This window comes from Zalophus californianus, chromosome 1 (assembly GCF_009762305.2).
Source record: "Zalophus californianus isolate mZalCal1 chromosome 1, mZalCal1.pri.v2, whole genome shotgun sequence".
Lineage (NCBI taxonomy): Eukaryota > Metazoa > Chordata > Mammalia > Carnivora > Otariidae > Zalophus > Zalophus californianus.
Window position 1 is genome coordinate 201,769,172 of NC_045595.1, and position 26,020 is coordinate 201,795,191.

Genomic DNA, 26,020 nt, shown 5'->3' on the forward strand with positions numbered 1-26,020 from the left:
CAGTCCGGTGATGACACCTGGAGGTTGGGGAGGACAGGAGAATTCCTTTCTAGAGAACTGCCAAGAAAGGATAAAGGTTGCTAGGAAGGGGTTGGTACAGTAGAGAAAAGCTCTTCCTTCTGGCATGTGAGAAGTTTCCATCATAAAAACCAGCCCTTGACCTGTACTCTCAAGGGAGTCTTATCAGTTGAGAACTCCTTCTTCTATGGACTCTGAAAAACAAACTGAGGGTTCTAGAGGGGAGGGGCGTTGGGGGATGGGTTAGCCCGGTGATGGGTATTAAGGAGGGCACGGATTGAATGGAGCACTGGGTGTTATACGCAGACAATGAATCATGGATCACCACATCAAAAACTAATGATGTAATGAATGTTGAATAACAACATAATAAAATAAAATTTAAAAAAAGAAAAAAGAAAAGGAAAGAAAGAAAGAAAAAGACATGTCATTTATATAAATTAAACATATGTAATATAATAAACAACTGTCTTGAACTTCTGTGGAATGAAATGACTGCATATAAAATACAAGATGGCTGCAAACGCAGGATGGGAGTGAGAAAGAAAATAAAAGAGAAATAACAGAAAAAATATGTTTGGAAAAAAGAGCCCCGTGTGGACAAATAACATGATGTAAACAGGGGATTATAAGCGTAACCCTCTATACTCGAAGACAAGCTTTAGGTGAAGACATCAGTTGTGCCCCTGCCCAAACCCAAATTGGTATAAAGACAAGTATCCATTTACCTTTTTGCTTCCCCCACCTTTTGTCCTTTACACTTGATATTCAAGATCTATGGGGTTTTGTCACACATTGTTGGCTGACCAGCACAACCTCTGTCTACAGCTCCTTTTCCTTTACCCACTGTTAGCTGAGAGTGGCCACATAACACAGTAATGGTCAATGAGGCATAGGCAAATGTGTTTTAATCTGGGATAAAGTCACACAGCAAGAGTGGGGAACAGAAAGAAAGAAGTCACATGGCAAGAGTGGGCAATCATTGATTTTCTTGAGCAGTTGTAATAGCCTTAATTGGCTTGCTCCAAAATTTGTTTCACATATTTCAAAAAATGCTGTTTAAATTAATATCATTACCCCTTTATTACCAAGACTCAAACCCAGGATCAAACCAATCACTTTTGTCTTGGACCAGTAACACTAGCCTCATGAGTAGATTCCACTTCTCATTCACCTCCCTGTTCTAACCCTTTATCCACACAAGATACGAAATTTGAATTTGTTTATGGTTAGATATAATGTAATGAAAGAACATACAATGGATTAAGAAATGTGTAAAAGAATGAATACTTGGACTCAGTTAATCAATAAACGCTTATCCAAAGCTATGGTCACCCATTTTTCCAGGAGGCCACAAACTGAAATCAATCATGACTCTGCTATAAAGAAAACCAGACTTCCTAGTAAATAAAATCTTTTATTATTTTTGCTCCATTTTAGTATACTTCAATTGGATAGTCCTCCTGTGCTTGTGCAAATAGCCACAGTACAGAGAGAAAAAGATACAAGAATTTACACTTGAAAAATGATCAGAATAAGATCTTCTGTCTTCAGTGATGTGATGAAACTACTCAGTCTCCATCAACTGCAAAGAGCTTCTTTGAAGTTAAAGCTGGTTCCTGACAGCCAGTAATAATTCTTTACTTTGCTATGAAGTTCATGGAGGGGGAGATTTCAACTGGACTTGTATTTGCAGTGATCATTTGAAAGGCACAGTACTATGTGCAGCGATGATTAGCAGCAAGAGGAATATCCTGTTCTATACCAAAATGTTTAGTAGCCACAGGACCCAGAGCCATAGCCACAGCCATAGCCACAGCCATATCCACATTTAGATCCATAGCCATAGCCACAGTGGGAGCCATATCCACAGCCACAGCTGGAGCCATAGCCACAGCCATATCCACAGACGGAGCCACAGCCACTGCAGGAGTTTCCGTAGTAGTTACCACACATGGTGTTGGGAGGTGAGGTTTCAGTAGAAGTGTAGGAGGGTATTTCTGAAGTCTGGATATCCTTCCCTCTTCCAGGACCTTTATATACTTCTAGAGGTGGATGGATCCTACCTCATGTGGGCTCTGTTCTCTCAATTTACAACTATTTGCCTAAAATTAGCTCATTCTGTGTACAAGAATTTTATTAGGATATTCTAATTTACTTGCTAATCTCGGAATTATCTATGGCCTTAAAACCAAATAAAGGTACATTTTCTAAGCACCCAAGTGTATAGTACCATAATTTTAGCTTCCATAATTGTGTTTCATGACCATGACCTATCACATCACCAAAATATGTTTGACCTATAAATATATGGTTGTTATTTTGTTCTTTCAATGTCTTGGAAATCATCCACTAAACACGAAGTTCTACTTACTACTATTAATAACCTCTTCATCATCATCACCCTCATCACCATAATCCTCATCATAGCATCTTGGCGTCTTTTTTGTCCTTTCCTAGCATTTTTTTTTCCATCATAATCAATCTGAAGCCCTTTTCATGGATTTTGGACAAGGAATTGAGTATTTGAACATGTTTTATCTCCTCCCAGAAACATTCTCCTTCTCTCTGGAGGACAGTTTGTCTATTCCTTCCTTTTCCAGCCAGGTTATGACATTCTCTTCCTTTTCTTGTTGTTGAACTCCAGGTGGGAACAGTATTTAATATTATTTAAACAAAAAGGACAAACTTTTCCAAGAGTTTCAGTTTAGAGCAAGGAAAATGCCTTAGTTCAACAACTTCTTTGTGAATGTCCAGATCTTAAATGTTAGTCTGTTTTTGAGGTTTCTCGGACTGTTCCTATGTTTGCGCAATATATCCATACTTCCCACTAAAATGTAGCCACTCAATAATTAATTCTTCCAGACTCCAAAATATTTTCTTGATTTTTATTCTCAGCTGTCTTCTACAATAAAAAAATATTTTAATAATGAGATTTATCTGTACTACTTTCGTTGGATGTCTTGCATCATGACATTAATAATAGTTGATCTTTCCAGGGTATTTATTATTTATCCTTACTTTTGACTTGATATCATGTTTTCCCATCATTTCCCTGATGAAAGGGTTTCTGTTCCATGACTTCTCTTTCACTGACCATCTTTCTTTATTTTTTCCTAAGTTTGAGGCTTCTTGTGGTTACTTTATCCTCTATCTTTGCTTTTCACTTTATACACTATTAAATCTTATCTGCTGCCACTGATTCAACCACCATATATACACAGGTGACTCCTAAAATTAAAGATCCCTGTATCAGTCTGACTCCAATCAGGAGACAGAAACCAGACAGTAGGTTAAACAGAGATATGTTCATGTAAAACAAAATTATTAAACCATGATAAAAGAGTAACTATAAAATATGAGGAAATGCTATATGGTACCCTAAGAATGTGGGAGACTACTCAAAAAAGAAAAAACTTGAAGGGTAGTTCAGCCCACTGGGAAGCAGAGAAGTTCACTGGTTTGGCCAGACCAGGTTTATTCTGCAGGGAACAACTCTTTCTGGAGTGCAGATGAAGAAGAAGCAACAAATGGTGTGGGTGTATAGAGTGTCTGAGAAGCTCTGGGATACTGGCATATTGGGGGCAGGAGGGAAATGTAGAGGGAATCTGGGTGTCTGTGAGAATAGGAGGCCAACAGGGATTCATGGATAAGTCTTCAAGGTACAGGTTTCAAAGGAGAGGAAGTCAAATAAAGGTGATTGTCAGTCTGAAGTTCCAGCATCACTGAGGATCCAGCACATTCTGGACCCATGACTGTGTAGAGCTTCACCAGATGTCTTCACATCCACACTGCTGAATACCCTCTACTTCCCTCCAGTGCTGCAGCCAAAAAAAAAAAAATTCACAACTGCTTCCTTTGCAATGTCCCGATACCACCCACTACTGAGGAAGCTTACTTCCATGCTCACAGCAAAGAAGAAACACCTAAAGGAATCCCATGTGTTACTACAGAGCATCTACTGAAGGGTGAATTTGAAGCTGAGAGGCAGTAAGTTGATAAATGGCCCATGTCTCCTCCAAGTTTCAGAGGCTCTATGATAGAAATAGCTCTCCATGACAAATAGATTGATTCATTTCCTGGCTGAGCCATTTACTAACAATTTTACCATGGAAAATGTCCTCAGATTTGTGAACTTCAGTTTCTACAACTGCTAAATGGGACTAAAAATATAGATACTTAAAATTTTGCCAAAGACCTATAGAAAATAGATAGGCAATACAAAGAGTGTAGCACAGATCCTGATGTATAGTGGAAACTCAATACATTCTATTTCTTTTCCCCCTTTCTTTTATCCAAATATGGATAAAGGCATGGAGTGTGGAGACTATTTAAAAAAAATGCAGTATCAAGCAATACATCACAGGGTTTGGATTCATAGCATATTTTGAAGATCAGTGATCCTGAAGATCTATTGAAGTTACAATCACCTACCTTGGGAACAGGCCTACGTATTTAATAGGAAGAAAGTAAATTTCTGCATTCCAAGATTTTCACAGATTGCTATGTAAGAGTAAAGTCGGTCACTGCTTAGAAGTGTGAACACATTGCAGTTGAAGGTTTCAAGACTGGTGAGTAATGTGTCATTGTCCAGGGACCCCTCCTGAGTCATGAGATCATTCTCTAAAAGTTCTACAAGAATCACACTGACAGCAAATACACTTTTCCCGTCTTCATCCTCTTTCCACTTAGATGTCAATTTAATCTGAGTCACATGTGATTTGGTCTAACTCCTCTTACACAACTAGGCAGTATTCTCCACCTGTAAAGTGCTTTATTGGCTGAAAACATTCCCTTTTCAGACGTCTGTATGTGAGCTGTGAAACTAGCAAATTAAGAATTACAAATGTCATTTAACAAAGGCAGAGACTCAGAAGCGTTCAATTCCAAATCAAAATCACATTTCCAAGTTTTCTTGATCTGGCATATAATCTGTGATATTGTACTGTTAAATAATATAATAGAGATATGCAAGTAACCTCTCCTTGAATATTTTCAGTGTTGGGGAACTCTCAACATCTTGTTTTAAATGATCTCATTTTATTATGGAATCTTTTTGTTAGTAGTTTCTATATGATTCAAATCTCTCAGAATCCTCCATGAAAAGTTCCTAGTGTAACTTAAGATCCTTGTATACACTATTTCTTTTCCTGATTCCTCCCTAATATTTCCCCCATGAAGTCTCTAATGTAGCCTTTGATTAACATGGAATATTGCTGTCTTGTCTTGTTTTGTCTTGTCTTGTCTTCATTTTTTTCTTTTTTTATGTTTGTTTATTTTTTCTTTTATTTTACATATTTTATTTTTTTAAATTCCAGTATAGTTAATATACAGTGTTATATTAGTTATATTAGTTTCATGAATATATTAGATGAAATTAGATGAATATGTGTGGAATTATCCTTGTAATTCCACTTCTCAATATGTGACACACAAGCCCGTGGAACTTAATGTTTTTATAAATTTTTTATATTTTATATTTATAAATTTATATTTTATTTTTTATTTTTTTTAATTCCAGTATAGTTAATATACTTATATATTCATCTAATTCTGGTTCTCGGAACCAGGAAACCAATATTAATCTATCTTCCATGTAAAAACTATTTTAAAATATGGGGAAAAATAGTGCCCTCAACACAAAGTGCTATGAGGTACACACTGGTGAGTACTCCCTCTCATAGCCTCTTCCTCCCTTCCCCCCCAGTCTCTGAGCTGCACTTGCAAACTTCAAAGTCCAGACCGGAGAAAATACCCCCCTCAAATATTCCAATATCCTCCAAACAAGACGCCTTTCTTCCTTTCTTCCATAGTCCAATCCACACACACAGAAACTGTGAATTTGTGTTTAGGTGTTGATACGAGAGATGATAAAGAAGCCGAAAGGGAATGAAGAAGTTGCAAACCCAAGAACAAATGGCTGGATAAACCAATAAGTATCTTAAAATAAAATCCAAACAAATCTTAATACCTTATAATATAAGGCTTTGTGTGATCTGGCCCCTACTTTCCTCTCCAACCTAGATTCTTACTGCTCTCCTCTCCCTGGACCTCTTTACCGTCCTTAAGCACACTAAACTTCTATCTGCTGAGAACTTTGTACCTGTTCTCCCATCTTCCTCCAACTTTTTTCCCCTTATTCTGACATCTGCCCATTTGCCAAATATCAGTTTAGTTGTCACTTCTTTAGACATTTAACCTAATCTTCCTATCTGAAACAGCACCATATGATTTTTTTAATTGGACTTTACATTTTATTTTTTTAAGTAGGCTCCATGCCCAATGTGGGGCTTGAACTCTTGAACCCCAAGATCAAGAGTCACATGTTCTACCAACTGAGTCAGCCAGGCACCCCTGGACTCTACATTTTAGAGCAGTTTTATGTTCGCAGCAAAATCAAGCAGAATGCTCAGCTAACATAGTGGTTGCCCAACCTTCTAGGGAGGCCACATATACTAACATTGGTGATGAATCTGGCCCAAAAGATACAATAACTTTCAGGAACACATGAAATTTGTTTATTGAAAAAATATAATTTCCTCCAGCTATGAAGTTTTTATGCTCATGGACAATACAAAATCATGGAATAAAATAGCCAAGAATTTACATTTTGAACATAACCAGAATCAAATCTTATGTCTTCAGGTAACATAATGGAAACATTCATAATTCTTCAATAACAGGTTCTTCAAAGTAAACACAGGTATTTTAAATGAACCAGGTATTATAGTCTCCAGTTTTATTGGGAAACCGTGTTTGTTTTTGTCACCCAGGCATTGCCTTGAGCCAATTACAAGTCTGTAAAGAAAGTTTCTATCAACCACCCAATCATCTGAGCACATGATTCCAAAGATATATTTTATGTAACAAGGCTCTGTGGAGGGTAGCAGAGTTAATGTTTGGAAATGTGACTATTAAAATGAGCTTGACTAATTACCTTGACTAGCTTACTAATTACTTCATAGGGGAATTCAATGGAACTCATTGGCTGCCCTATACAGAAACATTTTATGTTATAGAGTTCCTATGAATCCAAACACCCATGAATATGACATTCTGATAATATATTTTTACCTCAGAGCCATTTCTCTATAAATTTTTATCAACTCTAGGCGTTCATTTAGTTCAAACCAGAACACACATACACACAGATACCCTTTCTGATAAGACTGTTGAAACTTTTGCAAATCTCAAATTTCTTTCACCCATTTTAATCTATTTTATCCCAATAAAAATCTGAAAGAGGTAGATAACTTATAATATGGAAACTGGAGTACAAGAAGTTAGGAAACTTACTAAAAGTCCCATGACTAATACATTATGAAGATCAAGAGTTCATTCTTCTTTGTTCCACTACACAAAGTCCCCCTTTCTAATCATTGAAGTCTTGAACACTTGCTGTAACAAACAAGGAGTTTACTGTTTCTTATGGTGACCCATATCATTGTGAAATTACTGTTATACAATCCCCACATGCTTCAGAGTCTCTCATTATTTCCAGTGTCACTTTGCGTCCTAGATAAAATGTATTTCAATGTTGTGTTCACAAGCCAATCTCATCAAGTATGTCTGCTACTTTTAGTTGACTTTCTCTCACCATTTAGTCCACTTTCTCTCCAAAGGGGTCTATCCTTGAGGCCCATTGGTATGGCTGCCTTCTAATCTCTTGATACATAGAAATGAGAGGTCACCCAAGTCAACCACACCTCTTACCAGATAATTTAGAAAGGAAGGAAGGAAGCTTGTGTAAATTATAACAAAAAATAGCATCTTAGAAAAACACCCATTTATTGTTTCCAGTCTGAGTGGGTCAGGAGTCTAAGCACAACCTAACTGGGATCTCTGTTCAGGGCCTCATGATATGACTGATACCAAGGTATCAGCCAGGACATCTGAAAAATCTCTTTATGTATAACTTAACTAGAGTTACCAGATTTAGTAGGTATGCCCTAAATGTTGCATTAAACATATTATTTATACTAAAAATTGTCCTGGTTTTCATCTAAAATTCAAATTTATCTATCTTGAGTTTTATCCACCAACCCCAAACATAAAACCACAGGAATGATAACCCATCATCTTTGCCAAGGTAAGAGGCAAATTAGAAGTCCTGCTCACACTGAAGGTAGGGGAGCATACAAGGGTGCATGTCATCTGAAGTCACCTTAGAATTCAGCCTACCCACACATGAGAATTTATTCCTTTAGCCCAAATAGTGATTATGCTTCCTCCAGGCTTGATGGTATCTATTGCAGTAAGGTTCCAGAATATAGACACTTTCTGAAATGTATTACAGCTTTTTTCCCTGTCCAGAGACTATTTCCCCTTATAATAGACCAACTTCTAGCCATCTTTCATATTTCAGCTAGAAGTTTGTCTCTCTTTCAGAAATATGCCTGACCCTTCTTTGTTTATTCTTAGTCTTGGCCTCTCTTTTGGTTTTTTCCTCTCTATTTCCCAAACACCCTTGTTATAATTGTATTATAACAATATTCTGATCTTTGTAGCTTGTGGGTTTGTGTGCGTGTGTCTTCACCACACTTTTAGAAAGCAGGTATAAATATTTTAATTCTCTATTCATAGCACATAATGAAATGTCCCTTATTAGAAGCTCAACAAATGTTTGATAATTGAGACTACTCATTCCTCCAATTCTTAAGAGATGGTTCTATATCTTCAAGGAGAATAATCTATCCATTCACCCTCTTGTGTCCTTACTCTTCCCAAGCCTGTAATTTCTTTCAGGATTCAAGGGATACTAGGAATATTAGATTTATTTAATCATGGGTGGTTGAATCTTGACTCCAGCTCTGACAGTCTTTCTACATCCCAAATGAAGATAAGATTTCTCAATCCAAAACATTATACCTGGCCTCTCTTCCTAGATATAGCTACATAAAAGTTTCTGGTTCTATATTTTCCTGGTATTAGCATCACTATTTTCACAATCAGGTTTCAAAGCTCAAATCCATTCCTAACCTATAGCATCCTAGAACAGGCAATGGATATGTAAAACTGGTTAATTCCACCCCTCCCTTAAAATAACCTTAATATTAGGTGATCCTGCCTGGGTTTAGATCCATCCAGTGATAGAGCACTTAATGTACAAATCACTCTTGTTTCAGATAGTCTCACATAGAAAGAGCTCTTGTGTTGAGAAATTTGTATGTCATGGTCATCCACTCACCCTACCCTGATTAGTGTTTCTAGAAAGACACAGAGCCCATCTGCAATACTAGTCTTAATTGATTTTGCAATGCCAATATTCCAGATATATAACTGTATATACCACCCTGAATTTGCTACGATTCTAAGTGCTAAGATGAAATGTATACTTTTTAGATATTACCTTCTCTAGAATTTTCTCTCAATTCCTTCACTGCTGATATCTAAGATCTTATAGGTTCTACCTTCACAAAATCCCTGATGCTCATCTGTGTCCTTTCATTATCTGTGCCACCAACCAAATCCAGGCTCATTTAACCAGTCCCCAGGTCATTTCTATACTTAACTATTGAGCCTTCTTTCCCTCTCCTTTCAACCCATTTTTCACCATTAGCAATCTCCCATTAAAAAGCAGATTTTTGAGGCATGTGTGTGTGTGTATGTACATGTGTGTTGATGAGTATGTGAGTGCTGAATAACATGGAAAGAATGAAATGGATAAACCCAGGATCATAAAGCACAAATGCTTAAGAACAAACCCTTTCATAAAATGAATTAAGAACACAAGACCCAGCCAAGAAGGAGCCATTTTTTCAGGGATGAAATTCAAGATATGTAATATTCAGTATGTCGTGAATACTGACCAATCAGAATGGAAGCCAGACATACATAATTGGAATGAACAGTTGAGCCTGAGCCCTGTCAATCTGAGGAGGTCACAGAAATAATAGGCAAAAATATAAGTTAATAGCATATCTGACACAAAAGATACACAAACTTGTGAGGAGCAGTAAAACATGTTTATTTGGAAATCGTCACATATAGAAACAGAGAATAAGAAGATAATGGGTTTAACCTTGGATTATGGCCCAAATGAGGTCTTCTTCCTTCCAGAAACATAGAGTAACTGAGGAGCCCTCAATTACAAAGAAGGCCTTCAAGAAGATGATCAGTTTTCTGCAGACTCTGATTACTCTCTTCAGTCAGATCTGATGTGACTGTGGGACACTGAAACAAAACAGCCTTGGAATAATCATCTTAGAAGAAAAGATGTCTTTCAGTTATGTTTGAGCAGCGAGATGAAAAACATCTTCTGTAGGAAAGTGGCCTGCATCCACAGCAGGCAGAGCCAGAGCCAGACTTGTAACCACAGCTATATCCACCGCCACAACCAGAGCCACATCCACAGCCATATCCAGAACCATAGCCACAGCCATATCCAGAACCGTAGCCACAGCCATATCCACAGCTACCACATGAGTTTCTATAATAGTTTGAACACATGGTGGCAAGAAATGAAGGCTCAATAGTTCTTTAGAAGAGCAGATGGAGGTTTCTGAAGTCTGAATGTCCTCTCTTGCCCTGAGACCTTTACATACTACCAGAAATGGGTGGAGTATACAACATAAACTCCATAGTCTATTACCACAGGAATTTTCATTTTTAGAAAGCTCATCATTCTAAGGACAACAATTTCTATTCAGGTAGTTATGTCCAGGATTTGGCCCTAACTAGTCATGAGAACTGTAAGAAAACAGAGGAAACCTACATATTGAATAAATGTGTCTGTACAATATAATCAAACCTAATTGAGATTTTTCACTCCAGGGGTCACTAACCCTCCTGCAATTCCAGGTAAACATACATGGGCATGAGAGATGCTCCAGTATCTCCTCAGGTTCAACAGGAAAGCACCCTGGCTGGAGGTAAGAGGCAAACAGCAGGTGTATGAGGTGAGGCTTTCTCAGGTTATATCTACAAGAAAGTGGATGGAGCCTAGGTAGAATGGCCACTGTGGTGGTGAGAAGATCTAAATTGGTGCAAATCAAGGGTCTGTTGCAATATATTAAAATAAAAGTAACCATGATTTTATCCAATGCAACATAATCCACTCTCTTTAAGACATTTTTCAGGGTGATACTTTCTTTGAAACACCTGCCACTTACATCACCAAGTTTTATCTGCTCCATAACCTACTGATTCTTCAAAGCACAGCTTAGACTATACTTTGTATAGGAAGCATTCCTGGACATTGATAATATTAGGCATAATTCCTCTGTTCTTCCATAGCCTACCTCTATTGTTGTACTGAATGTTATATTAGCACACTCTGTCTTAATTATCTGATTCCCTCAGTCAGTCATGAGTTATTTAATGCCCATAACTTTGTCTTTATTTTATGGGAATCTAAAGAATCAGGCAACACACTAACTGTTGAATGACAGTCTATGAGATTTTGTCCACCTGTAAAAATTGTTATTTTAATATATAGGATGTCATATAAGAAAAAATAACAAAAATTATTAACATTTATATTTCCTTCCATAGCTTTTGAGATATACTCACATTTATCAGTTCATCTGATGCTGACAAAAACAACATAAAGTAGGAAATTGTGGTGTGTATTTTTATACACGTTCCAGATGAGAAAAGGGAGACTGAGGATAGTTAAGTCTTGTCCAAGGACTATGAGTTATTTACGGGTAAAGTTGAATTGTTTCAATTCCCCCTATAACATAAAATTTAGGGCAGGACCCGTGAATTTATTTTTCATGAACTATTTTTTCCTTCAATTTCTCAAATGCAAAATATTCACCCTGACTAAAATTACCAATATTTTACACTTCTATCATCTGGATTTTCTTTCTTTGTGATCTCACCTTGCCGCCACAGCAGACAACTCAGCCCCCTCTCAAACCTGCTCCATGACCCTCTTAAGCATCACACTGTGGTACTAGAGCTGTCCCTCAGCACTTGGAAACTGCCTACTGAGAGTACAATCTTCATAACCTTCTTTAAGTCAACATTTAAGAAGAAATGATGGTAACTTTTCTAAACCTCGCCAATTTTAGTCAATATAGAGTAAAAGCACCTGGACCCACAACCCTTGTGTCAAAATTAAAACCTCAGATTCTAGGTTGCCTTCTAATTATGACTGTCCCAATTTCACAGTTCTTTCCACTAAACTATATTCAACATTGGCTCCATTCCTGCAAACTCCACGACCTCTCCACATTCCATGCCACCTGCTTTCTTTCTAAAACATGTTGGCATGACCATTTTTACCCTCATGGTTCCATTGAGTCTTTTTCCAGACAGTGACAGAACAGTGCAATTAATTTTACAAGAATTTTTGAAGACCTACTTCATGCATATTCCAGGACATAGAATATTGAATAAAAACTACGTATCTAAAGCTTAAGGATGAGCTCCATGCTTTAAAAACCCTAGGGAGAGTGATTCATCATTTCCATTGGACCACTCTCTAATCTTCCACCTCATGCAACATGAAAGGTTAGATTATTTTCAATCTTCACTCTTCCTTACCCATTCACTCTTCAATATACTTTAACGAAAACCTACTGTTATCACTTCCTCCCTTAAAAAAAAAATCCTTTTTTATGATAGATCCCATACCATCTGCCAAATCTAACAGAAACTTCTCTAGTAATTAATAGAATTTTATGATAAAATTAAAAGCAGGACCCAATCATCAGAAAACAAACTACTTCACTAAAACCCATTAATTTGTTATGAAAAGTACATTGACACTGTGTCAATTTACTTGGTATCAGAGCATATGTTAGAGTTCCTAACTATGAAATACATGTATGATAGATGTACAAAACATCTAACTTGGGATTGTACCCATGCATTTGACATGAGAAAATTGATATAATGGACTACAAAATTCTGGGATTATCAAATATTGCTAATATTAATAAAATAATATATAAGGTTGAGCCATAAATTTTTTTGTTAAAATGGTTGTGTCAGCATTTCATATTGAGCAACATAATAATAAATATAATAACAAAAATCTACTGAGTTCTCATAGTGGTAGAGTTTTGCATATTTTATTTGTTTTGTACTTTCAGCAATCCTGATCTAGCACTATTTTATCATTTTACCTCTGAATATACTGAGGCTCAGAAGAGTTAAATAATGTTCCATGATCACACCACTAATAAGTGATGGAGACTATACCAAAGCACAAGTAATGTGACTCTGGAACCTAGACTCTTTTTTTTTTTTTTTAGAAAATAGTTTTTTTATTTAAATTCAATTAATTAACATATAGTGTGTTATTAGTTTCAGAGGTAGAGTCTTATATAATACCCAGTGCCCATTTCATCATGTGCCCTCCTTAATGACCATCACCCAGTTACCCCACCCCCCCCACTCCCCATTGCTCCAGCAGCCCTCAGTTTGTTTCCTATGATTAAGAGTCTCTTATGGTTTGTCTCCATCTCTGATTTTGTCTTGTTTTATTTTTTCCTCCCTTCCCCTATGATCCTCTGTTTTGTTTCTTAAATTCCATATATGAATGAGATCATATGATAATTGTCTTTCTCTGATTGGCTCATTTCTCTTAGCATAATACCCTCTATGGAACCTAGACTCTTAATCACTATCTTCACAATTTTCTTCCTGGAAGTGTAGTCTTTGGGATGACCTTGAGGAAATGATATCTTGCAGAAGGAGAGTGTAGTTATATACAATGGTTCCTGCACCGGGGAACATAGATATCAACTTAATATAGGTTCCAAAGATTTCTAGACATAAAGCAATATTGTAACCTCTTTTATTGATTCCTATGGATTTGTTTTCTTTTTTAGGCTCATAAATAATACATCGATATTGTAAAATATTTAAAAATATAAGTTTAATCTCAATAACGAGATGGATGTGGGCAATGGTTTGTTAATTCTTTAATGACCTCGGTTGATGATAGGGAGTCTGATTTGCCAATTTCCATGCTGTAATTATTCTTAGCACCACTAGTTTCAGATTAGCTGGCTTACAAAATTCCTGAAAGTTTGAAACATCATTTAATACTTTGATAAATTAACTTTCATTGTTTACAACTTTAATCAATATGGCATTTCTTTTGTGCAAGGTGTAAGGCAGGTATCTATCTTTTCTTTATCCTAAACAGATGACAAATTGATTAATCCCATTTACTGAATAAACTATCTCAGAAGAAAACTTTCTTCCTAGGCACCTTCTAAAGTCTTTACAACTGGCTATTGTGTTTTTACTATCTCCGAATGATCTACTCCTTATACCTGGATAACATAGAGGTATTGCTGGATGGTCATAGGTGGCTTAACATGATTTCCCTTCCTGGCTACAGGACTCCCTGGCCAGATCGGTGTGACGTTATAAAACCACTCTATACAATAGAAATATATCATAAAACACATAAAATTTAGAACTTTAGAGTAGCCACAATTTAGAAACCTAAAAAAAAAAAGATGAAATGCTTTTATAACATATTTTATTTAATATTAACGAAATATTACCACAATATACAATCAACAGATTTAATTGTTTGACATAGTTTTCATTCTTTTTTTATATGAAGCCTTTGAAAGAGAACAGCTATCTGGGGAAGAGAGTGAAGATTGAAGCATTGGAGACACAGTTCAGGGAGGTATTTTGACATTTCATGCCAAATGAACGGATGATGCCTGTCACAAGAAATACCGGGAAGTATGGTAGTAGCGTTAAGGGGAAGAGAAATGCATTACGTTTTGGGTATGATCAGTGGTGCCACAATTTTTAGTGGAAAAGAACAAGAGCTAGTGCTTAAAAGTGCTCTCTGGTGCCTCAATCGATGCAGATATAAGAATGGGATGAAAAGGCCAGTCTACTGTCTGAGTTTGAGAGCCTACCACTTTGTGGTTTCTGAGTTCCGTGTACTTTCCTCATGTGACTTTCCAGATTTCTAACACTGTATTCTATAACGTAGAAAGTCTTTTCAGGCTCGATTTCAATAGGAAGTGAAAAATGACTCACTGTCTCCTCTCCATGACAAGAGTCACTGCACAAAGTCTGAGTCTACAGTCCCTGGAGGTAGGAGCCTCCACCCAATGGCCAATTACAAGGAAGATGGCCCTGCCATCAAGGGCAGCCCTGGAGTGCAGCTATGCCCAGGATAAAATGTGTCCTACTGATGAAGAAACAGGCTTCTTCAATAGTTGGAGAGTTTTCATAGATGGAATACTTGTACATGTGATGGGAGGACTGCCTGTAGTCTGGGGAAATCTGAGGTTGGGGAAATTCCACAAAGAGGGGAATGGAATTCTAGTAATTACAGTTTGTTGAAAATCTCCTCATTATTTTATTAATGTCCTTGTCCTTGAAGGCGTTCTGAAAGAGGAGAGGATATCATCCATTGAGCATCATGACTGTAACTTTTATATCCAGTAAAGGGCCAATCCTTTATTAGCTTTAGTATCGTCAGCCCAATGTTCAAGAGAGGTCCTAAAACCCCAAAAACAGGAGTAATTCACAAGCAAGAATGCAGAGATTTGTTCGAAGCAAAGAACTATTTTTATTGAGAAAAAGTTTTTTGTCCAACAGTGGGAGGTTAGGATCAATGGCATAGTCACAACACAGAATCCAGATTGAGAGAACAAAGACCAACATTTGGGAAAGAGTCAGATGATACCACAAAGCCTGGAGCTTCAAGATGCCATCCTAATAAATGTTGCCTGGGGGTGAAAGCTTCTCTCAAGCATACAATTTCCTGGATGTAGAATACTCGAGGTATTGATCCTTGCTTCAGTTGTTGCTTTGGTTGTGTCATCTCAGAAGCAAATGGGGCTTGGAGAATGATGGTCTAGCAGGAAGAAGAGTAACATCTTCTGTAGCAAAATGGCCGGTAGCCACAGTAGCCAGAGCCACAGCCATATCCACACCCACAGCAGGAGAGTCTTCCACAGCCCCATCCTGAGCCATAGCCACAGCCACAGCCTGAGCCATAGCCACAGCCACAGCCAGTTCCATAACCACAGCCAGAATAGGGGCCACATCCACAGCCATAGCCGCATCCGTAGCCATAGCCACAGGAGTTCCCGTAGTTGCAACACATGTTGTCAGGAGAGGAGATTTCAGGGGGGTTGCACGCAGATGTGTGGTCAACTGTGGTCTTCTACGTCCCTTGGACCTTTATATACTGCCAGTAATTGGCAAGAGCATACCATTCATCCCCTGACTTACCCAACAAATATGTAAGCAACTGTGTTGTGCCTGTCAATGTCAACAATCGATAATGTCTTGGGAAAAATGAGCTCATTCTTTGGGAGACTCCCGTTGTGTTTAAAGAACAGCTTTTAATTCACTCTGCTAAAGAATGTCTCAGTAGAATCATGTGCTCTACATACGACTGATACCCGACTTCACAAGCTCCTCTCTTGTCCTATACGCAATATCACAAGCTTGGGGGAATTTCGGATAATTTCTGTCCCTCTTGGGCTCCCATCTTACCTACAATATCTACTTCGGCCCAAACAGAAGAAAATAACTCCCATCTCCTTTCTGGAATCATTGACCGGCTTCTCGCACCCAGATACCTACTGCAGAAACCCACTGGCTCCTTGTGGTACAAACCAGGGGTGATGCCGGTCTCAGGACGTAGAACAGCCCCCAACAACACTGAAACATCTGACTTAAAGAAATGTCAGTAGTGCTGAGATTAGAAACCTTGGTTTGTAGCTTCATATTGATAATCAGCTTCTCTCTTTCCTGGTGTCTAATTCCAAATATTTCCTTTCCTCCCAACGAAACCAAGCATCCAAACTTGCCATCACCAGACACTCACACCAAAAAGAAGAAGGAGAAGGAGAAAAAGGAAGGTACAGTATGTTTTTTTGTCTGTGTGATGTTTTTGCTTATCTTGGTTGCCTCGATTTTACCTAAGTCACCATTTTCTGAAACAGGCAAAATCCAAAATTCAAATTATTTTTTACTGTGACAACTATGACCTCCAAGTTGGAAGGGAGTCCCAACTCACGAAGATCATTCCTTCTACTCCACATTTCAAATTCCCACAACAGTGAAATGAGTGCCATCCAGGCCTTTATTGTAAGCCTTCAACAGGGATATTCATAAGTCTACTGAATTCCTTCTCTGAGAACTTCCATTTTCAAAATTTTTCCGTTCATTGAGAGGATTCTGACTACTTTTTCTATACTTGGACCCTGGTCTATCTGATATCTCTGCTGTGTTTCACCCTTCCAAGAAGCTTAAAGGAAAAGACATCCCACTACACTTGTTCTTCAACTTTATTTTCTCTACTTTTCTGTCATTCCTGAAAATCAAAACTCTAAATTCTAATACACAAGTTCTCTAGAACAGACACATTGCTTTTCAAGCACCCACTTTCTGGTCCCAGTACTTCTAACTATTGGAAAATTTTTCTGTCTGGATTGCATAATATCTATGACCTTTCCATTCAGACCTCTGGATAATGATCCATGGTGGCAGGGGGAAAAAAATAAAAAACCTCTGATTCCGTGCATCCCTGAATCACCACTTACTTCTAAGTAGAGTACCCAGTCCGTAATTTGAACTCAATCAATATTTCCTCAATAAAACCAGATGCATTTAAACAAAAGCGTGTTCTAACTTTGTTATGCCACTTAGAAACTCTAAGATATTTGGATACATTATCCCTATGTTCTCATTTCATTCGAACGGAAACTCTGAAAGGTTTCTTGACAAAGAGAGTCACAAACTTCCCATTTTGAAGATATGTGTTAGTTTATGAAGCTATTTTTCCAGATGTTTCAATTATCTTATAAGCTAATACAGGATTGGCCCTTTACTGGATATAAAAATTACGGTCATGATGCTCAATGGATGATATTCTCTCCTCTTTCAGAACGCCTTCAAGGACAAGGATCATAATAAAACAATGAGGAGATTTTCAACAAACTGTAATTACTAGAATTCCATTCCCCTCTTTGTGGAATTTCCCCAACCTCAGATTTCCCCAGACTACAGTCAGTCCTCCCATCAGATGTACAAATATTCCATCTATGAAAACTATCCAACTATTGAAGAAGCCCTGTTTCTTCATCAGTAGGACACATTATATCTGGGGCATAGCTGCACTCCAGGGCTACCCTTGATGGCAGGGCCATCTTCCTTGCAATTGGCCATTGGGTGGAGGCTCCTACCTCCAGGGACAGCAGACTCAGACTTTGTGCAGTGACCCTTGTCATGGAGACGAGACAGGGAGTCATTTTTCACTTCCCATTGAAATCGAGCCTGAAAAGACATTCTATGGTATAGAATACAGTGTTAGAGATCTGGAAAGTCACATGAGGAAAGCACAAGGAACTCAGAAACCACAAAGTGCTAGGCTCTCAAACTCAGACAGTAGACTGGCCTTTTCATCCCATCCTTATATCTGCATCGATTGAGGCACTAGAGAGCACTTTTAAGCACTAGCTCTTGTTCTTTTCCACTAAAAATTGTGGCACCACTGATCATACCCAACACATAATGCATTTCTCTTCTTCCTTAACGCTACTACCATACTTGCCGGTATTTCTTGTGACAGGCAGCATCCGTTCATTTGACACCAAATGTCAAAATACCTCCCCGAACTACGTCTCCAATGCTTCAACCTTCACTCTCTTCCCCAGGAAGCTGCTCTATTCCTTCCATAGCAATTCTCTCTCTAAATATATCTTAATTAATCCTTATTGTTGCTTAGTATCACCTATTAGAATATAGACACTCTGAGAACATGAAACCCATCTACAATTGCCCGTCTAGCCTAAAGTGTGTAGGAGTGTTTCCTCTCAGAAACATTCAAAACTTGGCCCCTGGTGGCTCAGTCAGTTAAGCATCTGACTCTTAATTTCAGGATGCACTCAGCGGGAGTCTGCTTATCTCCTTCTCTCTCTCTCTCTCATTCTCTCTCTCCCTCTCTCGGCCCGTTCCTCTGCTTGTGCGTGCGCATGCCCTCGCTTTCTCTCGCTCTCAATTTCTCTCAAATAAAATAAATAAACCTTAAAATCATTCAAAACTATTTGTAAATCAGGTGACTTCAATCAATTTCTTAATCTCAAAATTCCAAACAAATATATTCACACTTCCTTCAAAATGCACATGATACAATACCACATTTGGCTTCTGATTTAGCTTTTCCTTAGTTCTTCACGAGTCACCTGAGTCGGCTTCTAATCTCTCATTAATCCTGGGAACTCTCTCTTCCATGCCCTTCATCCGTCCATTCAGCACTCAGACCACACCTCCTCTCCCTTGGGCTCTGTCACAACCACCTGAACAGGTGTCATTCCTTCTCCCCTTTCCCTCAACCCCAGCTTCATTTTGAACACAGTGTGATTTCCAGGGCACAGTTCCCGAAATACTGTGTGCTTTCTGTTGCGTTGTGGGTGCCTGTACATGAGGGATTTGAGAAATAGGTGGAGAAGACATTCTCTCTGATGCGTGTCGAGAAGTAATGCTTGTGTTATCTCAAGGAAGAGCCCCCAGGTTCATGCAATGTATCGTCAGCCCAATGTTCAAGAGAGGTCCTAAAACCTCAAAAACAGGAGTAATTCACAAGCAAGAACGCAGAGATTTCTTCGAAGCAAAGAACTATTTTTATTGAGAATAAATTTTTTGTCCAACAGTGGGAGGTTAGGATCAATGGCATAGTCACAACACAGAATCCAGATTGAGAGAACAATGACCAACATTTGGGAAAGAGTCAGATGATACCACAAAGCCTGGAGCCTCAAGATGCCATCCTAATAGATGTTGCCTGGGGGTGAAAGCCTCTGTCAAGCATACAATTTCCTGGATGTAGAATACTCGAGGTATGGATCCTTGCTTCAGTTGTGGCTTTGGTTCTGTCATTTCAGAAGCAAATGGGGCTTGGAGAATGATGGTCTAGCAGCAAGAAGAGTAACATCTTCTGTAGCAAAATGGCCGGTAGCCACAGTAGCCAGAGCCACAGCCATATCCACACCCACAGCAGGAGAGTCTTCCACAGCCCCATCCTGAGCCATAGCCACAGCCACAGCCTGAGCCATAGCCACAGCCACAGCCTGAGCCATAGCCACAGCCACAGCCAGTTCCATAACCACAGCCAGAATAGGGGCCACATCCACAGCCATAGCCGCATCCGTAGCCATAGCCACAGGAGTTCCCGTAGTTGCAACACATGTTGTCAGGAGAGGAGATTTCAGGTGGGTTGCACGCAGATGTGTGGTCAACTGTGGTCTTCTACTTCCTTTGGACCTTTATATACTGCCAGTAATTGGCAAGAGCATACCATTCATCCCCTGACTTACCCAACAAATATGTAAGCAACTGTGTTGTGCCTGTCAATGTCAACAATCGATAATGTCTTGGGAAAATGAGCTCATTCTTTCGGAGACTCCCGTTGTGTTTAAAGAACAGCTTTTAATTCACTCTGCTAAAGAATGTCTCAGTACAATCATGTGCTCTACATACGATTGATACCCGACTTCACAAGCTCCTCTCTTGTTCTATACGCAATATCACAAGCTTGGGGGAATTTCGGATAATTTCTGTCCCTCTTGGGCTCTCATCTTACCTACAATATCTACTTCGGCCCAAACAGAAGAAAATAACTCCCATCTCCTTTCTGGAATCATTGACCGGCTTCTCGCACCCAGATACCTACTGCAGAAACCCACTGGCTCCTTGTGGTACAAACCAGGGGTGATGCCGGTCTCAGGACGTAGAACAGCCCCCAACAACACTGAAACATCTGACTTAAAGAAATGTCAGTAGTGCTGAGATTAGAAACCTTGGTTTGTAGCTTCATATTGATAATCAGCTTCTCTCTTTCCTGGTGTCTAATTCCAAATATTTCCTTTCCTCCCAACGAAACCAAGCATCCAAACTTGCCATCACCAGACACTCACACCAAAAAGAAGATTGAGAAGGAGAAAAAGGAAGGTACAGTATGTTCTTTTGTCTGTGTGATGTTTTTGCTTATCTTGGTTGCCTCGATTTTACCTAAGTCACCATTTTCTGAAACAGGCAAAATCCAAAATTCAAATTATTTTTTACTGTGACAACTATGACCTCCAAGTTGGAAGGGAGTCCCAACTCACGAAGATCATTCCTTCTACTCCACATTTCAAATTCCCACAACAGTGAAATGAGTGCCATCCAGGCCTTTATTGTAAGCCTTCAACAGGGATATTCATAAGTCTACTGAATTCCTTCTCTGAGAACTTCCATTTTCAAAATTTTTCCGTTCATTGAGAGGATTCTGACTACTTTTTCTATACTTGGACCCTGGTCTATCTGATATCTCTGCTGTGTTTCACCCTTCCAAGAAGCTTAAAGGAAAACACATCCCACTACACTTGTTCTTCAACTTTATTTTCTCTACTTTTCTGTCATTCCTGAAAATCAAAACTCTAAATTCTAATACACAAGTTCTCTAGAACAGACACATTGCTTTTCAAGCACCCACTTTCTGGTCCCAGTACTTCTAACTATTGGAAAATTTTTCTGTCTGGATTGCATAATATCTATGACCTTTCCATTCAGACCTCTGGATAATGATCCATGGTGGCAGGGGGAAAAAAATAAAAAACCTCTGATTCCGTGCATCCCTGAATCACCACTTACTTCTAAGTAGAGTACCCAGTCCGTAATTTGAACTCAATCAATATTTCCTCAATAAAACCAGATGCATTTAAACAAAAGCGTGTTCTAACTTTGTTATGCCACTTAGAAACTCTAAGATATTTGGATACATTATCCCTATGTTCTCATTTCATTCGAACGGAAACTCTGAAAGGTTTCTTGACAAAGAGAGTCACAAACTTCCCATTTTGAAGATATGTGTTAGTTTATGAAGCTATTTTTCCAGATGTTTCAATTATCTTATAAGCTAATACAGGATTGGCCCTTTACTGGATATAAAAATTACGGTCATGATGCTCAATGGATGATATTCTCTCCTCTTTCAGAACGCCTTCAAGGACAAGGATCATAATAAAACAATGAGGAGATTTTCAACAAACTGTAATTACTAGAATTCCATTCCCCTCTTTGTGGAATTTCCCCAACCTCAGATTTCCCCAGACTACAGTCAGACCTCCCATCACATGTACAAATATTCCATCTATGAAAACTATCCAACTATTGAAGAAGCCCTGTTTCTTCATCAGTAGGACACATTATATCTGGGGCATAGCTGCACTCCAGGGCTGCCCTTGATGGCAGGGCCATCTTCCTTGCAATTGGCCATTGGGTGGAGGCTCCTACCTCCAGGGACTGCAGACTCAGACTTTGTGCAGTGACCCTTGTCATGGAGACGAGACAGGGAGTCATTTTTCACTTCCCATTGAAATCGAGCCTGAAAAGACATTCTATGGTATAGAATACAGTGTTAGAGATCTGGAAAGTCACATGAGGAAAGCACAAGGAACTCAGAAACCACAAAGTGCTAGGCTCTCAAACTCAGACACTAGACTGGCCTTTTCATCCCATCCTTATATCTGCATCGATTGAGGCACTAGAGAGCACTTTTAAGCACTAGCTCTTGTTCTTTTCCACTAAAAATTGTGGCACCACTGATCATACCCAACACATAATGCATTTCTCTTCTTCCTTAACGCTACTACCATGCTTCCCGGTATTTCTTGTGACAGGCATCATCCGTTCATTTGACACCAAATGTCAAAATACCTCCCCGAACTACGTCTCCAATGCTTCAACCTTCACTCTCTTCCCCAGGAAGCTGCTCTATTCCTTCCATAGCAATTCTCTCTCTAAATATATCTTAATTAATCCTTATTGTTGCTTAGTATCACCTATTAGAATATAGACACTCTGAGAACAGGAAACCCATCTACAATTGCCCGTCTAGCCTAAAGTGTGTAGGAGTGTTTCCTCTCAGAAACATTCAAAACTTGGCCCCTGGTGGCTCAGTCAGTTCAGCATCTGACTCAATTTCAGGATGCACTCAGCGGGAGTCTGCTTATCTCCTTCTCTCTCTCTCTCTCTCCCTCTCTCGGCCCATTCCTCTGATTGTGCGTGCGCATGCCCTCGCTTTCTCTCGCTCTCAATTTCTCTCAAATAAAATAAATAAACCTTAAAAACATTCAAAACTATTTGTAAATCAGGTGACTTCAATCAATTTCTTAATCTCAAAATTCCAAACAAATATATTCACACTTCCTTCAAAATGCACATGATACAATACCACATTTGGCTTCTGATTTAGCTTTTCCTTAGTTCTTCACGAGTCACCTGAGTCGGCTTCTAATCTCTCATTAATCCTGGGAACTCTCTCTTCCATGCCCTTCATCCGTCCATTCAGCACTCAGACCACACCTCCTCTCCCTTGGGCTCTGTCACAACCACCTGAACAGGTGTCATTCCTTCTCCCCTTTCCCTCAACCCCAGCTTCATTTTGAACACAGTGTGATTTCCAGGGCACAGTTCCCGAAATACTGTGTGCTTTCTGTTGCGTTGTGGGTGCCTGTACATGAGGGATTTGAGAAATAGGTGGAGAAGACATTCTCTCTGATGCGTGTCGAGAAGTAATGCTTGTGTTATCTCAAGGAAGAGCCCCCAGGTTCATGCAATGTATCGTCAGCCCAATGTTCAAGAGAGGTCCTAAAACCTCAAAAACAGGAGTAATTCACAAGCAAGAACGCAGAGATTTGTTCGAAGCAAAGAACTATTTTTATTGAGAATAAGTTTTTTGTCCAACAGTGGGAGGTTAGGATCAATGGCATAGTCACAACACAGAATCCAGATTGAGAGAACAATGACCAACATTTGGGAAAGAGTCAGATGATACCACAAAGCCTGGAGCCTCAAGATGCCATCCTAATAGATGTTGCCTGGGGGTGAAAGCCTCTGTCAAGCATACAATTTCCTGGATGTAGAATACTCGAGGTATGGATCCTTGCTTCAGTTGTGGCTTTGGTTCTGTCATTTCAGAAGCAAATGGGGCTTGGAGAATGATGGTCTAGCAGCAAGAAGAGTAACATCTTCTGTAGCAAAATGGCCGGTAGCCACAGTAGCCAGAGCCACAGCCATATCCACACCCACAGCAGGAGAGTCTTCCACAGCCCCATCCTGAGCCATAGCCACAGCCACAGCCTGAGCCATAGCCACAGCCACAGCCTGAGCCATAGCCACAGCCACAGCCAGTTCCATAACCACAGCCAGAATAGGGGCCACATCCACAGCCATAGCCGCATCCGTAGCCATAGCCACAGGAGTTCCCGTAGTTGCAACACATGTTGTCAGGAGAGGAGATTTCAGGTGGGTTGCACGCAGATGTGTGGTCAACTGTGGTCTTCTACGTCCTTCGGACCTTTATATACTGCCAGTAATTGGCAAGAGCATACCATTCATCCCCTGACTTACCCAACAAATATGTAAGCAACTGTGTTGTGCCTGTCAATGTCAACAATCGATAATGTCTTGGGAAAATGAGCTCATTCTTTCGGAGACTCCCGTTGTGTTTAAAGAACAGCTTTTAATTCACTCTGCTAAAGAATGTCTCAGTACAATCATGTGCTCTACATACGATTGATACCCGACTTCACAAGCTCCTCTCTTGTTCTATACGCAATATCACAAGCTTGGGGGAATTTCGGGTAATTTCTGTCCCTCTTGGGCTCTCATCTTACCTACAATATCTACTTCGGCCCAAACAGAAGAAAATAACTCCCATCTCCTTTCTGGAATCATTGACCGGCTTCTCGCACCCAGATACCTACTGCAGAAACCCACTGGCTCCTTGTGGTACAAACCAGGGGTGATGCCGGTCTCAGGACGTAGAACAGCCCCCAACAACACTGAAACATCTGACTTAAAGAAATGTCAGTAGTGCTGAGATTAGAAACCTTGGTTTGTAGCTTCATATTGATAATCAGCTTCTCTCTTTCCTGGTGTCTAATTCCAAATATTTCCTTTCCTCCCAACGAAACCAAGCATCCAAACTTGCCATCACCAGACATTCACACCAAAAAGAAGATTGAGAAGGAGAAAAAGGAAGGTACAGTATGTTTTTTTTGTCTGTGTGATGTTTTTGCTTATCTTGGTTGCCTCGATTTTACCTAAGTCACCATTTTCTGAAACAGGCAAAATCCAAAATTCAAATTATTTTTTACTGTGACAACTATGACCTCCAAGTTGGAAGGGAGTCCCAACTCACGAAGATCATTCCTTCTACTCCACATTTCAAATTCCCACAACAGTGAAATGAGTGCCATCCAGGCCTTTATTGTAAGCCTTCAACAGGGATATTCATAAGTCTACTGAATTTCTTCTCTGAGAACTTCCATTTTCAAAATTTTTCCGTTCATTGAGAGGATTCTGACTACTTTTTCTATACTTGGACCCTGGTCTATCTGATATCTCTGCTGTGTTTCACCCTTCCAAGAAGCTTAAAGGAAAAGACATCCCACTACACTTGTTCTTCAACTTTATTTTCTCTACTTTTCTGTCATTCCTGAAAATCAAAACTCTAAATTCTAATACACAAGTTCTCTAGAACAGACACATTGCTTTTCAAGCACCCACTTTCTGGTCCCAGTACTTCTAACTATTGGAAAATTTTTCTGTCTGGATTGCATAATATCTATGACCTTTCCATTCAGACCTCTGGATAATGATCCATGGTGGCAGGGGGAAAAAAATAAAAAACCTCTGATTCCGTGCATCCCTGAATCACCACTTACTTCTAAGTAGAGTACCCAGTCCGTAATTTGAACTCAATCAATATTTCCTCAATAAAACCAGATGCATTTAAACAAAAGCGTGTTCTAACTCTGTTATGCCACTTAGAAACTCTAAGATATTTGGATACATTATCCCTATGTTCTCATTTCATTCGAACGGAAACTCTGAAAGGTTTCTTGACAAAGAGAGTCACAAACTTCCCATTTTGAAGATATGTGTTAGTTTATGAAGCTATTTTTCCAGATGTTTCAATTATCTTATAAGCTAATACAGGATTGGCCCTTTACTGGATATAAAAATTACGGTCATGCTGCTCAATGGATGATATTCTCTCCTCTTT

The 26,020-nt window shown here is 39.1% G+C and overlaps 4 protein-coding genes across 4 annotated transcripts; all 4 read right to left on the reverse strand.

Moving 5' to 3' along the window:
• Positions 1–1,791: 1,791 nt before the first annotated feature.
• On the reverse strand, positions 1,792–10,467 carry LOC113915832 (keratin-associated protein 21-1). Its single transcript, XM_027581771.2, has 2 exons — positions 10,325–10,467; positions 1,792–2,080 (listed from the first exon to the last, which is right to left on the reverse strand). The coding sequence occupies exons 1-2, from the start codon at positions 10,465–10,467 to the stop codon at positions 1,792–1,794; spliced, it is 432 nt and encodes a 143-aa protein (XP_027437572.2).
• Positions 10,468–15,811: 5,344 nt separating this feature from the next.
• On the reverse strand, positions 15,812–16,063 carry LOC113915869 (keratin-associated protein 21-1-like). The gene has a single exon (XM_027581785.1). It carries the CDS (start codon positions 16,061–16,063, stop codon positions 15,812–15,814), a length of 252 nt encoding a protein of 83 aa, XP_027437586.1.
• Positions 16,064–19,878: 3,815 nt separating this feature from the next.
• Positions 19,879–20,154, reverse strand: LOC118356432 (keratin-associated protein 21-1-like). Its single transcript, XM_035724975.1, has one exon. The coding sequence runs from the start codon at positions 20,152–20,154 to the stop codon at positions 19,879–19,881; it is 276 nt and encodes a 91-aa protein (XP_035580868.1).
• Positions 20,155–23,956: 3,802 nt separating this feature from the next.
• LOC118357054 (keratin-associated protein 21-1-like) lies at positions 23,957–24,232 on the reverse strand. Its single transcript, XM_035727990.1, has one exon. The coding sequence runs from the start codon at positions 24,230–24,232 to the stop codon at positions 23,957–23,959; it is 276 nt and encodes a 91-aa protein (XP_035583883.1).
• Positions 24,233–26,020: the final 1,788 nt, after the last annotated feature.

Bases quoted from the DNA above. Each gene is read 5' to 3' on its own strand.
- LOC113915832 (XM_027581771.2), bottom strand. From the start codon at position 10,467: ATGTGTTCAAACTATTATAGAAACTCATGTGGTAGCTGTGGATATGGC. The intron at 2,081-10,324 runs GTCTGGCTCTGG...CACATGAGGTAG, and splicing joins GGATATAGCTGTGGTTACAA to GATCCATCCACCTCTAGAAG.
- LOC118357054 (XM_035727990.1), bottom strand. From the start codon at position 24,232: ATGTGTTGCAACTACGGGAACTCCTGTGGCTATGGCTACGGATGCGGC.
- LOC118356432 (XM_035724975.1), bottom strand. From the start codon at position 20,154: ATGTGTTGCAACTACGGGAACTCCTGTGGCTATGGCTACGGATGCGGC.
- LOC113915869 (XM_027581785.1), bottom strand. From the start codon at position 16,063: ATGTGTTGCAACTACGGGAACTCCTGTGGCTATGGCTACGGATGCGGC.